Source organism: Vicugna pacos, chromosome 26 (assembly GCF_048564905.1).
Source record: "Vicugna pacos chromosome 26, VicPac4, whole genome shotgun sequence".
NCBI lineage: Eukaryota > Metazoa > Chordata > Mammalia > Artiodactyla > Camelidae > Vicugna > Vicugna pacos.
The window spans coordinates 1,926,641-1,942,082 of NC_133012.1; the positions used below are offsets into that span (position 1 = coordinate 1,926,641).

At 43.6% G+C, this 15,442-nt stretch overlaps 1 protein-coding gene across 13 annotated transcripts in view; it reads right to left on the minus strand.

Annotated features, from left to right (window-relative positions):
- PSD3 (pleckstrin and Sec7 domain containing 3) overlaps positions 1-15,442 on the minus strand; it is a 398,292-nt gene that overhangs the window by 155,659 nt on the left and 227,191 nt on the right. The window contains exons 9-10 of one of the 13 annotated variants that reach the window (XM_072950171.1): positions 15,286-15,344; positions 13,694-13,763 (exon numbers count right to left, since the gene is read on the minus strand). The exons of the other annotated variants lie outside the window; for them this stretch is intronic. Coding sequence (XP_072806272.1) covers positions 13,709-13,763; positions 15,286-15,344 — 114 coding nt within the window. The 3' untranslated portion in view covers positions 13,694-13,708. Of the gene's footprint in view, positions 1-13,693; positions 13,764-15,285; positions 15,345-15,442 lie in introns of those variants that run through there. 13 annotated transcript variants of the gene reach the window in all.

Here is a 15,442-nt window from a genome sequence, read left to right on the forward strand (position 1 = left end):
CCACTGAGCTTACATTCAGAGAGACACCAACCGAAGACTCATTAATTAGAAAATAATCAAATAATCACACAGGCCAACGTAGAAGAGTAACGTGCCACGCGGCACAGGAGCTGCCAGGGGAAGCACAAGGCGCTCTGGTCACCACAGGTTCCGAGCTGGTCCTCAGAGGTCGAGGAAGGCCTCCCTGAGGAACGCGGGAAATGATCCTAAGGTGGGACCGGAAGGATGCCTGGCAAGGAGCAACGGTCTAAGCAAAAGCAGTGGTTCTGTCGGTCCAAAAGGAACTGGTGAACTTGGAGACATTTTGTGTTTCCAGACTTATTGCTGCCTTTCATTCTCAAAAGAACAGTAAGCCAAATTGCCCATACTCTATGAATGTTATTTTAACTTCTCAGTCAGCAAGGTCTCCCCAGAAATCCAACCAAAGAAAAGAACAGAACACATTAACTTGGGAACCATTTAAATCCCTGCAAGACCAAAGCTGCGCTCTAGGTCTCAGAGGCCACTTCCAGGCAGGAGGCCTGGGAGGAAGGCTGGACTGGCACCAGCTCACTCTCAAGTAAGCTCCTGAGGGTCCAGAAAAATCTGGGAGCAGACTCAGAAGTCCAGTCCATTCTGAAACGGTAATGGCTAGACTACACGTATCATGGGGTATCAGATGATCAACTTCTCAAACGGAGTCAGACTGGAGTTGGGAGGATACAGGGCTGTCTCAAACATTTCCCCCAAACTGCCGGTTTTGTTATAATACCCATCCCTCAACTGAGCCCTTAGCAACATCTGCAGGGTTTTATGGAACCAGACCAGCTGGAAATGTGCAACCCACAAAACAAACAAAAACTCCAACAACAAACAACAACAAAAAACCCTAACTAATCAAAATCAATATATTTCTACTAAATACCCTCAGCCTCATTCAAATTTCAATGTGGCCAAAACTGTAACTGTGACTTCTCCAAGGTTCATATCACTTAAGGTGGCAGCAAAACGCAATGGTCATGAGCCAAGCAGACCTTTGTTCTCATCTTGGCTTTGCCACTGACTGAATGTATAACTTTGGCTATGTTACTTAAATTTTCTAAATCTCAATGGAAAATGGGGGAACTTAACTCGGGGGACATTGTTGTTTTTAGGCTACTCACCAGGGAGACCTTCCTACCTATGGGAGACCCCACTGTGTGCCAGAGGTGGGGGACAAATGGTCCCTGTTTCTGTAAGTTAGCAGCAAAGGCCATGTGACCTAAGCTTGGCCACCTGATGCTCCCCAGGGAGTGACATGGACACAGGTCAGGGACCGAGCATCCCTGCGGCAGGACCTTTCCCATGGAAGCTACATGGCATTCCCTCTGCTGTCAGCCTTCCTTGGTGGGAACCTATCTTCCCACTGTGATTCTCAGACATCCTCCCCCTCCAATTAGTTACTTATGTGATGACCTTCCAATAAATTCCTTTCACCCTTCAGATATCAAGGGTCAGTTTCCATGTTTTTGTCACTAAGAATCCTGGCTGTAACAACTGACATTATGGGAGACAGCAGAGAGGAAACACAGAGAAGCACTTAGCGTAGAATCTGACGTGGAAGTGGTGTATGTGCGCTAAGTGGGCAGTAAAGCTGGATCCCACTGCGCTGGAAGCCTTGTGATCTTGAGATCTGGAAATACTCCTGGTCCAAGTTTCATGAAACAAACAATAAAGCAGCTCAAGCCAGAGCTTCATTTCTGTGACAAAGATTAAGAAGATCCTTGCAGGGAGGGTGTAGCTCAGCAGTACAGCGCATGCTTAGCCTGCACCAGGTCCTGGGTTCAATCCCCAGTACCTCCATTAAAAAAATTATTAGTAAGAAGCAGCATACAAAAAAATAAGATACGGGTACCTATTTAAGCTTGAGCCACCAAGTAGTAAGTAATCATCAATAAAACTGTTTCCTGTGCCTTAAACATCTATCCATCACATGCACCCCACCCGCACCCCCCACCTGCCAAGGCTGCTCCCCGTTCCCACCGCTGCAGTGCTCCCCAGGTCTCTGGAGAACACATTCTACAGAACTCAGATTAACTAAATGGGAGGTCATTTCTCTAGATGAAATGGTTCAAGTTACAGTGATTCTCATAAATGTAATGGTTTTTGACTTAGCAGTGCTCATTCAAGGGATCCTTAGTGCTGGCCAAGTATGCGCTAGAAATTTACAGCATCCCCAACCCCGAAAATGCTGCTAACTCTTAGATGTGAGAAACAGTTCAAAACACACTTTAATGTAAGAGGAATCTGAAATAAACTGAAATGCGGAATCTAAGACAAATAGCATTCAGAAGGGATCAGCCCTAGGCTGTGCGGTTCTCAAATTCTCTAGGGACAAAACCACCCCCGAGAAGACTGAAGATCTCCAGCAGAAGGAGGAGGCCTCCTTACAAAGAGCAACAACGAAGGGCTGAGAAGAGACTGAGACTCCAACTTGGGCCGACAATCTGAAGTACATCTCAGCGTCTCTTGGGGGAGGGAAGCTGCAGACACAGAGTCACTGATACCTGACAGCCCCAAATGGGCCTGGCAGACAGGAACGTGCAAGCCCGTGGTCGAGGGGTCACAGGCTAACAGCACATCTTATCGCTCCTGTCCTTTCGCGCTAGAAACACAACTGGGTCAGATGCCAAACACTTTAAAAACAAACTGTTCATCCTCTTCCAAGTACGTCAGAAGACCCCTGAGGGAAATCACAGAACGATGGACAGCTTCTGTCTCTTCTCCAGCAGGGGGCATTTTTACTAAGTAATGATTGATACGTACAAAATAATATATAAAAGCCATTAAAGTACCTAAAACGCATTTTGTATACACACAAAACATACAAAAACACATGAAAACATGAGAGTTATATTATGTCACATATTAAACTATTAACTAAAAAATAAACACCCTTCAAACGCCACCACCAATGTGTGAAACAGATTATAACGTGACACGGAAACCTCCCCGCCTGTTCTGCTCTTCCTCCGTCTGGAAAACAACGTGACATTATCTTGTGCAGTAGACTCTGTCTACCTTACGACTTGGCAGTCCTTCTCCCAGGACTACAGTCTAGAAACACTCTTACACACCTGCTCCAGGAGATGAGTTCAGACACCGCCATCGTTTGTAACGGGCAAGCATGGGACACCGTTCAAATGGTTAAATTAATCATGGTGACTCCACGCCACACAACATATTTTCCTGCTGTGAGGGGAAGGGCAAGGAACGTTCCTGGTGGCCGCCGGGCCGCCCAGATGCCCTCTCAGGAAGGAGGGGCACCTCAGCCCCGCTGTCAGCACCCCCCACCCCACCGTGAGCCGAGGAGAGCTGCCTGGCCCGCGGTCACTGCCCCCAGGGAGGGGTGACCGGCGTGCCGGGCTGAGTGGGTGGCTGCCTGGCCCCTTCACGGGCTGTAGGACAGCCCGGAAGGGCCCCCTCTCGTTTCTGGCCTCTGCAAGGGTCAGCGGAGGCTGGTGATGAGAATGCCTCACAGTCCAACTTCCTTTCCTCTCTCCTCCACCGTGCACCCCACCCCTCCCTGATCTGGGGACCCCTCCCCAGCAAACGTCCTGCAAGTTTCTCTCTCAGAGTGGGCTTCCCAGGGAACCTGACCCAGACCCTCTGCTGACTTAACTTACATTATTTCATATCATCCTTATGGTAAGTCCTGTTAGGTAGATACCGTTAATCTCATTTTACAGATAGGTTTCAGAAAAGTTAGCTCAACTGCCAAAAGTCATTCAGCTGAAATCAGGACTTGAATCCCTGTTGAACCTACTGGTTTCCTAAAAGCTGTGGCCTTTCTGCTACTCCGCGTGGCCCGAACTTAGCCTACGTTTTTATATATTCCCACAAGCAAACAGAAGTGCATCTCTTTTAAAGTACTCTTTGATCCAGGTCCTACTTACGATTTTACTCCAGAGTTACCAAGGTCACAACAGTACAGCATCGCAATCACTCACCAAGTCACAAGGAGTTGACTGGTTTGAGCTAGCTCTGAGAAATCTAGTTCCACCACTCACACGCATTCTGACCAGGAAGAGCGAGAGGTCTTGAGCCTCATATCATTCATTTTGGGGCAAAGTTGAGGGCAGTACTGTCTGAGAGAAATATAACGAAACGCATACACATAATTTAAAATTTTCTAATTAACGTCATTAAAATGAGTAAAAAGAAAACAGGTGAAATTAATAATGCATTTCACTTAACTTGATACACCTAAAACACTATCATTTTAATACATACTCAACATAAAAATTCGTAAGGTATTTTAGATTCCTTTTCCTGTACTAAGTTGCTGAAATCTGGTGTGTATTTTACACACAAAAGCATTTCAGTTTGCACTCGGATGTACTGAGTGCTCAGCACAGGTAAAGGTGGCGGGGTCGGAAACAAAGGGCTAATTATGAGGGGCGAGAACTTCCAGTATCTCTACCACCAACCACTTTGTACGCAACAGTAAAAGTACTTGACAATTGATAAGATTCTTCATAAAAAGGTCTCCTTCAGATATGAAGCCTGTCCCCTTGATAGTCTAAGCAAGAGAGATTTTTCTTTTATTTGTAGTTACTGAGGTCTGAAGTGCATGATGGACTAAGACATCAGGATTTTTTTGTTTTCTGGGGTTTTTTTTTGCCATCAGTAGACTTGGGAACATTTTGTCTTCTCAGAGTATTAGCATTATTTAAAAAAAAAAACCCTCTTAAATGGAATTCCAAGAAAGAAACAAGGTACCTTCTCTCTTCCATTATCTTAAAATCCCCAGAATGTCCCAAAGCTACACCTCTGATGATCTGAATGCCCAGCAAAAGTCTCAATTTTTCAGAGACCTGCATTCCTCATCTTTGAAGTATGGATGCTGAATGAGAAATCTCTATAGAAACTTCCAGAACCAACATCTTGTGACTATAGGGCAGAGTCTGATGAGCAAACTGTCTTCTGAAAAGCCACCAAAAGTTCATTTCATTCTTGTACTGTTTTTTCCTGAGAAAAGGGTGCACATTATTTAGCTACTGACATTAAACTAAACACTTGTCCCCCGAAGATGTCCACATTCTAATCCCTGGATTAGGAGCTTTTCATGTTTCTCTGTAAATATGCTACCTCCAATGGCAAAAGGAGCCTTGAGGATGTGATGACTTAAGGACCTCAAGGTAGGGAGACCCTCCTGGGTTATCTTGATGGGTGCAATGGAATCCCAAGAGTTCATGAGAGAGATGTAAGAGGGCCACAGTGAGAGGAAACTTAATGACAGATGCAGAGCTGACGTTTGTGTTGTTTTAAGAAACTAAATGTGTGGTAAATTGTTACAGCAGCAGCAAGTAACTAATTCACCTACAGATCATCCAAGTATCACCCCACACGGTCTGCTACCCGCCTTCTCTACCAGAAGCAGGTGTGCTGACTTCTAACCGATTTTCCTATTTCACTGCAACAGACAGGTTTTACGCTGGTTTTTATATGTGAGAACAGTAACAACATAGGAGGTAAGTTTCAATAAACAGCACGTCCTCTTTCTGGAAAATATGCAGAAATATTAAAATTTTAAATTAAGGGAGATGGCAAGTCTATGTTAAAACCAAGGCATGTATGAGCATCTGAAGACCAGCCCCCTCACGGGGAAAAAAAGAAAGAAAAAAAAAAGCCTCACTCAAACAGGCTCACCAGGAAATGGATGAAAAGATTATCTGGTAGAGCAGAGACATCCTTTTGTCAACAAAAATCCCTCTTCCCCATGGCACAGAGTTGTTGCCGGGAAGACCCAGACACTGCCCGCAGCCCCACGCACAGCTCCTGATGCCAATGGAGTGTGTGTGAAGCAGCGGGCGCCACCTGCAGTCCAGGTCCCCCTAAAACCAGTGCCTCTCGGTGCTCCCTCCCCTTTCATGGGCCAGATACAGAGATGGAAGATGTCTCTGGGCATGATGCAGCCACAGAATGGAAAGAGGCTGCTACGTTACTACAGAGAAGAAAGCAACCTGCTCACCGCAAGTGTCTGCCTTGGACACCTGGGTAGGCAAGAAACCAATCTCTACTGTCTTTGAGCCACGACACGATTTGGGATCATTTACTATAGCAACTTAGCCCACTCAGACTGGTACACCTGCTTCCACCTGAGAAAGAGGATCCAACATCTGGTTCTTGAGTTTACTTCCATGGTGACAGTTCACGGCATGTGGTAAAAACTGTAGCTTTGTATTTAGTGAGCTGACTAACCTTCTGCTCACTTGGTCAATTATCCTCTGTATGAAATAGTTTCCTCTGAAAATGTTTGCTGACAGGTTCATAATAATTCCTGGTAAAGATATCAGGTAGTGTAAGGACTACTGGGCAATAGAGGATGATAAGAGGGAAAATAAAAGGAATTCAAATGGTGTAAAAGGTAAATTCGATTAAGCATAAAATACTTTTGGATAGGCATACTGAGATACAGAATGGGCTCATGCGGTAAGATAGGGAAAAAAGCAAAATGTGGAGTATTTTAATTACTTCCATCCTTCAAATCAAAGTTCATTAGGGTTCTTCCCAGTACAAATTATTGGAGAAATTGTAATGAGACCTTAAAAAACAAAAATCAAACTATAGATTCTGCTCTAATTGCCTTCTGTATTTACTAAACCCATTGGCAAATGGTTACCTTTCTGACCTTATTTCCAAGAATAAAATTTTCCCCACAGGCAGTTATTCAATGACCAAATTCCTGGAAAATTTTCATAATGTGAGTCTTCCTCATTTTCAAGGGCATCTGATGGAATCTTGCTTCAGTCAACCCTGCATCATTTTCCCAGGCCAAGAGTTAAAGAAATGCTACTTGAAATCACCAACCATCTTTCTGGGCTCTCATACTAACCTTAAACATAATATGTCTTTTAAAAACAAAAACCAGAAGATAATGCAGCAACTAGCCCTGTTTCACTTTGGAAACAGATTTCTTAATTTAAGCACTTAATTAGATACGATTGAAAAGGTACATAAAGTCCAAGAATTTATTATACAGGCTTTTAGAAGTATGAATATTTTGTAGATTCCCATGAATGAGTCATCCAAGAGTGTATGCTTATATTAATAACAGCAAATATGATGTAGTTTCTAGAGTATGGTTATTTTCTCTTGGATCAAGCTCTTAAAGATATAAAATACCACATCCCACAGGATGAACTCTGCTTAGAGGCTGTACCCCGCACTTACTATCTTAGACCTTTCTACTACCCTTGAGAAAATCAACAGTTTGCTTTGGGAGCTCACTAGAAGCATAGCTGGGTCACTTAGCAGGTCCCCTGTCGGCCTGCAGCTTGGAATGACAGCTTCTGGATCTATCATTTTATCATTAAACATAGTTACTTCTTTACAAATTATCTGAACCCTGGACTATAAAGGCTTAAAGAAACCTCATTTTATAAAACAAGAATGTTTAAAGGCCCATTCCCTCACCAAAAAAAAAAAAAAGTCAAAACCCCCAAAACAAACCAGATACATAATAACAATGCAGAAAAGACAGTTTTTCATTTAAGAGGAAAATAAGATAAAAAATTTAAGTCATTTCCCCAAGACACCAGAATAAGTGCGTCAACAGAACAGAAGCCAAAAGAGAATCACACTAATTATCTATGGAGTTGATCATTCATATCCAGTCCAGTTAAACCAGACATATGTGTGCAAACATCACCACCATACGAGTTAAGTCCCTCACTGTAGAAAGACACAGAACAGTGGCTTCCGAATAGTGCACAACAAATTCCAAAAGATATTTAATAGGATATGCACATGTATGTGTCAAGGTGAATTTTCTTCAAAAGCACTGAGTTTATTTGGTAATGGTAAGAGTTTGTCTTTAAGTGGTTATTTACTCTGAAAGTAGAATTATTCACCAATTGCAAGACCTTTTACAACAGCATAGCCACCAGCTGTCTCAAGGGTGTAACAACCTATCTGCAAAGTAGAAACTTAACGAACACTATTTCATCTCAGTCTTTTTCAATTTGACCAAAATATACAATCATAAAAATGTCTCCAGTGTGAAATACTACGTTCACAGGTCCATTTGTGGCTCTTGGGACTTAGTGTGTACAAATTATACAAAGAGTTATGTGAAAGAACTAAAAATAAAAGCAAAAACAAACAAGAAAAAAACCTAAGATCCTACTACTTTTAACACTTTATTTCCTAAGGCAGACTCTTTCCCAGGAGTTATGGAGTTGACTTCAGGCACGGAGTGGCACGTCCTGCTGCCAGGAATTGAAGGGGAAAAACCCACAAAGGGACCAGCAAGCCTCCCAGGCAGGGCCATTGCCTTCCCGCTTTTGCGCTTCTGTAAAATGGCTTGCTTCTAGGAAAACAAAACTTACCCCTAAAATTCCACTGGTTCCCAAAAGCTCACTCCTGATTGGTCCATTTCTAACACCTCATTTGCATATGACATGAACTTAATTGAAACCTAAAAGCCTGTGCAAACCTGCAGTTGGAGACAAGAGCTTGGAGCATTAACTCCTCTGGGCCCACCAGCATAATAAACCTGAGTTCTTCAACCCTCTGAGTGTCGCTCGGTCTCTCACCAGGATTCAGGTTTCTACAACAGAATTTCGCTGCTATAGCTCACGCATCTGCAGAGAGAGGCTGACACAACCCATCTGTAACCGACAGTTCTTTCCACATGCTCAACATCACCTGGAAAAAGATGGAAATGCTTGTCTCTCTCCGAGCCACATTCTCCCTGGTAACTTCAAAACATGACCTAGAGAATTCAATAAACTATCCTTCAGGCAAGACAGTACAGTGGTGATGAAGGCGGGGAGCGGGGCATGCCAGTTCTGTCTGGGGAACCTCTGGCTACTGACCCGGCTCCCTAAGCTTCAGTTTTCAATTCTATCAAATAGAGAAATGTTACAGGTGTGTGTATGTAGGTAACCTACTTATAGGTTATTCTCAGAGTTACAGGATGGAAGCCACTTAAAATGTTAAGGTATACATCTATACCCTAAGTGGTACTCTTTACAAGAGGCACTTCACTGTTTTGTGCGCTGCTTGCCAGGGCCATTGTCATGTTCTCCTAAAATGTCTTTCTTTTTTGAGACTAGCTTGATTTTCATGTTTTTGTGAGGATAAGAACTGTGAGAAATCTTTGCAGGAGAGACTCTTATTTGCCAGTGTCAAGAGCTGAGTGAAGGGTCCTTCGATTCTCTGATGCTAATTGCACTAATCAGAAGGCGGTCCTTCCACAGGGCCAGTGCTTCCTCACTATTCCCTTGGTTACAGGGACTTTGCTCCTTGCGGAACCCACAGTCTAGGGAGCCACGGCAGAGATTTTTCTGGTGTGCATTGTGTGTCTGGAAGAGGGCATGAAGCTCACTGATCAAGATGTAAATGAAGCCACAGCAACGCAGACTCACTCACTCCAGAAGGGCTTACCCAGAGTTATACCGTGTTATTGTCTCCTCCAAGGTACTTAGTCAGACTTTCAAGAGGGTAAAATCAAAACCGCTTTCCTTCAATTCCTCCTTATCCCCAGGCTGAACTCCGAGGGATCAAACATTTACATTTCAAGGGAAAGTTTAAAACAAACTTCTCATAATACAAACAATTAATGTACCATCTTTGTTGTCGTAAATAATCACCCACAGAAAAACAGATTCCCACGTAGAGAACTCCCCTGGATGTGGCATTCTTGGTTAAGATCAACAGCATGCAGACAACTTCCACAGAAGACCAGGTGATTAAGCACAATGGATGCTCCTTCTAAAAGGCCAACTGCTAATCTTCAGGGGTTTTTTTTCATAAAAGGAAGATAACATCAATGTGTTACTAATCAGAATATATATAACACTAGGCCTAGAAATTAGTAAGTGAACCTTGCACCTGAAAGCTATGTAAACAGAAACAAACGCAACTGGATCTTAAAGCAATTCTTTTCAGCATTTGGCCTGAAATACATTGACAATGAATTTCACATTAATCAAAGTGCTTTTACCCCTGAAAAATCTGCAGCATCACTGGTCTGTTCTTAAAATTGTGGCAATGATTTCAGAAAGCAGCTGACTCTTCAAAAAGGAACTTCCTGGCAGATAAGATCGCCAACAGAGATGCCAAAAAGATGAAAAAGCAGAAACCAAAGCAAAGCATAATGTACCAAAAGGCTGCTTCCCAGCTGAAAACAGACACATTTCTGTCTGCTCTTCAAACACTAACTTTACTGCCACTGAAATAAAGACCATTTGCTTTATTCTGAATGATACCTGCTCTTTCTCTGAGTTTCCATCTTAGTGCCACAGCTACCGAGAGCCCTCCCACCCAGCCCTGGTGCCTCCACTGTCTCCATTCTACCCCCTTCTCCTTTCCCACGACATACTACTCACAATACTTGGTCCTGCTTGAGATTTTAAAATGGATTTTTAAAGATGAACAAGATTATACTGTATAGCACAGGGAAATATATACAAGATCTGTGGTAGCTCACAGTGAAAAAGAATGTGACAATGAATATATGTATGTTCATGTATAACTGGAAAATTGTGCTCTACATTGGAATTTGACACAACATTGTAAAATAACTATAATAAAAAATGTGAAAAAAATGAAAATTTTAAGAATAGCAAAGTTAAAAGGGAAGCTGGAAAAATATATATAAGCAGCATATATGACCGACGAGGGTAAAAAAATCTTTAAAATACAAATTTTAGACATTAATTAGAAAAAAGATAAAAATCCCAATTTTAAAAAGTGGAAAAAAGTAATTAACAGGCAATTCAAAAATGAGGAAACACTAATATTCAATAAACATAACGAAATTAACTAAAACTAAAAAGAAGAGAGAAGAGATACTATTTTCAACTATCAAACTGGTCCAGAAATAGTACAGAGTAGCCTTTATGAAGGACAATTTTGTAATGCAAATAAAAAGCACTACAAATATTCATTATCCTTTGACTCAGTACTTCCTAAGGAAATAACTGAGGAAATGAAAAAAAAAGGTTGGTTTAAAGAGTTGTTTAAAATAGCGAAAACTAAAGACAATAAAAATAATTATCTACTAATGGACGACTAGTTAAATAATTTAGTGCATATATAATGAGGTGCAGGGCAAGCACTATAATTCTGTTGAAATACATACCGGCATGTGAAGATGTTTTAATACACGAACGGACGACAGCAGACGGCAACCACGAAGCCCGTGTCCACGCACAGCCACACCGGAGAAGCCCCGCCGAAGGCAGCGCGCGCTCCTCCGGCGAGGATGCGTGAGCGCCGCCTGCGCAGCGAAGGAAGTAGTCCCGCACAGGGAGGTGGGGTGCGGCTGCTGCGGTATACAGCACACGCAAGGGCTGTGTGTGTGTGTAGAAAGGGAGTATTTGGGACCAAGCTATCACAAATTGTATTCTTTTTTTTCACAAAAATACCTACTATGCAACCGACTCCCAGGGTTTCCAAGGAAGCCCCCGTGCCCTCTCCCCTGATGGTGGCCACAGCCCTGTCCCCAGCTCTGGGAACAGAATAGGAGTGAATGCGCACATTCCATCGGGAGCGTTCAGGGCGCCGTGCGCGCTGGGGCGCAGGCCTCTCCTGCTGCCCCTCCTACCACAAGAACGCGCGTGTCCGCGGAAGGACCATACCTCGGGCTGAGGCTCCACGGGAGAAGGCACTGGAGGCACTTGGCCTTATCCATCCCACAGCCTCCAAAGCGTAACAGGAGCGCGAAACAAACACCTGATGTAAGTCGCTGAGATCTGGGGCTGTTTGTCAGCAAAGCTAGGTAACAAACACAACCTGCACAATATCCAGTAACGTAATAAACACACAATGCAATGCTGTTCTGTAAGATGTCACTATGGGGAACCTTTTTTCTCTTATTTGGCTTCTCTGTGATTGCCTAAGTTTTCTATCATGGCTATGATGACATAATCACGTGGTAGTTCAAAAAAAGAAATGGGAGCTCAGCAAGGCACAAGGATGCACTTTAACTTGACTGAATACGTTACAGTATCTCCAGAAATGCTGTCAGCTATTTGTCAGCCAAGGAAGAACAGCCGGAGAGCCCCAGGCGGGAGCACTGGCAGCGGCCCTGCAAGCACAGCCCGGAGGGAGAAGCCTTAGCTAATGGCTTGGATATATTTTTGGCCTGATTGGCCATCTGCTAGCAGCTCGGGAACCCTGAGGGTTGTGGTCCAGTGGCAAAGTCAGCCCTGGGGAAACGGCTGCTTCTCCCTGGGGCAGCTTGATGTCATGAGACATTCAATTCATCTCACCCCCTCTGTCCGGATGTCCTGGGACAAGCCTGAGTATTACGTGGTTTCTCAGTAGTTTTACCTCCTGGGAAGGAGTGTGCTGATAAAACAGTCTCAGATCAAAAATGTATTTAAGTTAATAAACTGGCATTTACAGTGTGAGACTGCAAAGTTTGGATGGGAAGTAACAGCCCCAAAGAGGCTTGAATAAACGTGGTCAGAGACCGGCCCACCTCCTGCGGAGGGCAGGGACAGAGACCGCGGTTTCCACCTGGTCCAGCAAGGTGTGAAGGTTTCGGACTAGAGCTCCTATTCCAAGGACAACAAAGGACAGAGGGGGGCTTTGCCACCGACATTCCCCTCCTGTGCTCTTGGTCCAGGTAACAAACAACCTTGCTGTTATAATGACAATTAAAGAATATTTATTTACAGTCTTGGCAAAGGTGCCCAGCCTCACCTAGCATGTAGGAGCGGGGAGGTAGGGGGAAGACCAAGGAATCACATCTAATTTACAGTTTTATGGAGCTCACTTTAATCGTCAGACTTACCCTTTCTTCCTCCTTTCCACTTAAGGCAATGGGAAAATAATTATAATGGTAGTTCCTCAGAACTGCAGTGAAAGGCCTGAAGGAGAGAGTGATGAAGGTTCCAGCGAAGCTCAAAACAGGCCTCAGTTTACCCATCTGCACACAGGTATGAACACTACGGTCCTTACAGATTTAAAGTCCCGCCATTTCATAAAAGTACATTTTGCCTTAAATACTGTAACTAAAAAGGTTTATTTGGTCAGAGGAAATGATACATATTTTGAGTTGGTATAAATAATTTCAATGGAAGAGCAAGTTTCATTCTATAAATCTTACATACATTTCCTTGCTAGAAATGTTAAACACATACGTAGGTAACCTATTTTAACTAGCCCCTATGTGAAGACCACGACTTAAAACCTACCATGTAGCAAGGAGCCTCTTACACAGGACAAAACAGAATCACACTGATTATCAACAAAGGGTGGCTGATCATTTGTATTTGCTCTAGATAAACCAAATGTATGTGTGCTAATGTCACCCTCATACGAGTTATGTCCTTCATTGCAGGAAGACACAAAATAGTGGCTCCTGAGTAGCACATGACAGATAGATTCTAAGATGTTTAAAAAGACATAACACATGTATCTGTCAAGGCGAATCTTCTTCAGATGCACTGGGCTTACTTGGTCGTGTTCAGACTTTGTCCGTAAGTGGGTGTTTCCTCTGCAGGTGGAATACGGGTGAGCCCACTGTGCTCTCCTCACTTGCCGCTGTGCGAGCAACGCTCAGGTGTTGGCTCCAGGCTCAGGGTTTTAAAAAATCAAGAAGTTAGGCCTCTCCCTAGACAAATTTCTTCCTAACTTTTGACCTTAGCAGCAGTTCTGGGTAGAACCATCACTGGTGAGTTGTAGGTCATACCGGTGTCACTTCATGTTTTTCAGATCTTTACTCCAATCTTCAGTAAGAAGTAAGTTTCATCATGACCCAGGACGTATGACACATACATATGTATCTGAAACCAAAGTTTCAGGAAGTAGCATTTACCCCGTTTTGTGTGGACGACATCCTTTTCTATTCCACCTCAGTAAAAGAAATGCTGGCCACAAAACATCAGATTAACTTAATGGGACATTAATAATGGATATTAACCTGCCACCTGAAAAGCACTGGTCTAGATTAAGCAGATCTAAAAAACCCGATTTTAGGACATTTACTTTATAAATATATTCATGTATGAGTTTGTGTATTGTCCATCTACAAATTCTAACACAGTAATTTGCTATTCTTTGAATTAGCCTAATTCAGATTGTTCAAGAAAAAAGCAAGCGCTCCACAAATTCTAAATTACTTGGTTTGTTAATTGACAGTAATTTTAAAAGGTAACTTATTGCTAGAGGCTGGTCTTAGTCTCATGTGCTGAATACAACAGAATTTTTTTAAAAAGGAAAATCATCTGGAAGCGTTTCTGAACACAGGCATCAAGGTGTTGCCTCAGCTGTTATAACCCACGGCAGCCGTGGCAAACACAGGACAAACACCACTTACTAACAACCCTGCTCTTCCATGGAACCCCACGCAGTCTTCAGTTCCTACCTCATTTCTCTAGGCGGCTACCCCAAAACTGGAGCTGGCATACAAGTTCATTCGACAAATACCTACTGGGTCCCTGCTATGTGCAGTAAATAGTGCTGCGTAAAAATATAACACACCTACCCCGAAGGAACGTGGATTTTAGCGAAGGAGGCAGCCAATCAGTGAAAGAGCAAGAACACTCATCATCCCGGACTGTGAAGAGCACCAAGGCGGGGACACGGAGAGACGGGGGGGTGGGGTACCCTAGGGCAGGCCCCTGACTGACAGGGAGGAGCCAACGAAAGGAGAAAGTTCCAGGTTGTGCAACCATAAAAGGGCCAAGAGCAGAAGGAGCTGGGTGTGTTCACACAGCCGCACAGCATGCCGGGTGGCAGTGAGGGGAAAACTGGCCAGAGAGGAGGCGGGGCGGGGAAGGGGTGTCGGAGCCGGACCTCACAAGCCTTGCAGGCCCTGATAAGGAGTCTAAGTGCATTTTTCTAAGTGTGCAGGGAAGTTATAGGATGAAGGGTTTTAAACAGGGGAACAGCATGATCAGATTAATCTTTGTAACAGGCCTTTTCAGTTATATCAACTATGCTCCATCTGGTTTAAGTCAGTAACTTAAAAACATATACACAGTTTCAAAATGGCTAGTTTGATCTTGCGTAGAATGAGAGCTTTATAAACTAAAAAAAGGCCTACAAGGTGCCATCTCTCAGTTTCTACCCGTCGGGCACAGTGTGTCAGCACAGCCACCTCCATCTCCTCCGGGATCGAGGTGGGGCCCAGAGACAGCGGCCCCACCCCTAGGCGTACATCTCCCGCCAGACCCCAAACAGATGAGGCTGGTCAAGAAAGCACCTTCTTCTATAAAAACAATTCAGACCTCTGGACTTAGAAAACCTGAGGTTCTTCAGATGGGGGGAAAAAATACTGCTAGTAGACAAGAAAGTGAAAGTTACCCAGCAGCACTGAAATTAGCCATTCTTAAAGGAGTCCCAGGATCCAGGAAGTTTGTTCTCTTCTCCAACAGACAATTCAAAACCAAAACAACAAGAGGAAATAAGAATAAACAAATCACCAAAGGAAATCATGTTTCTCCCTACTATTTTTCAGAGG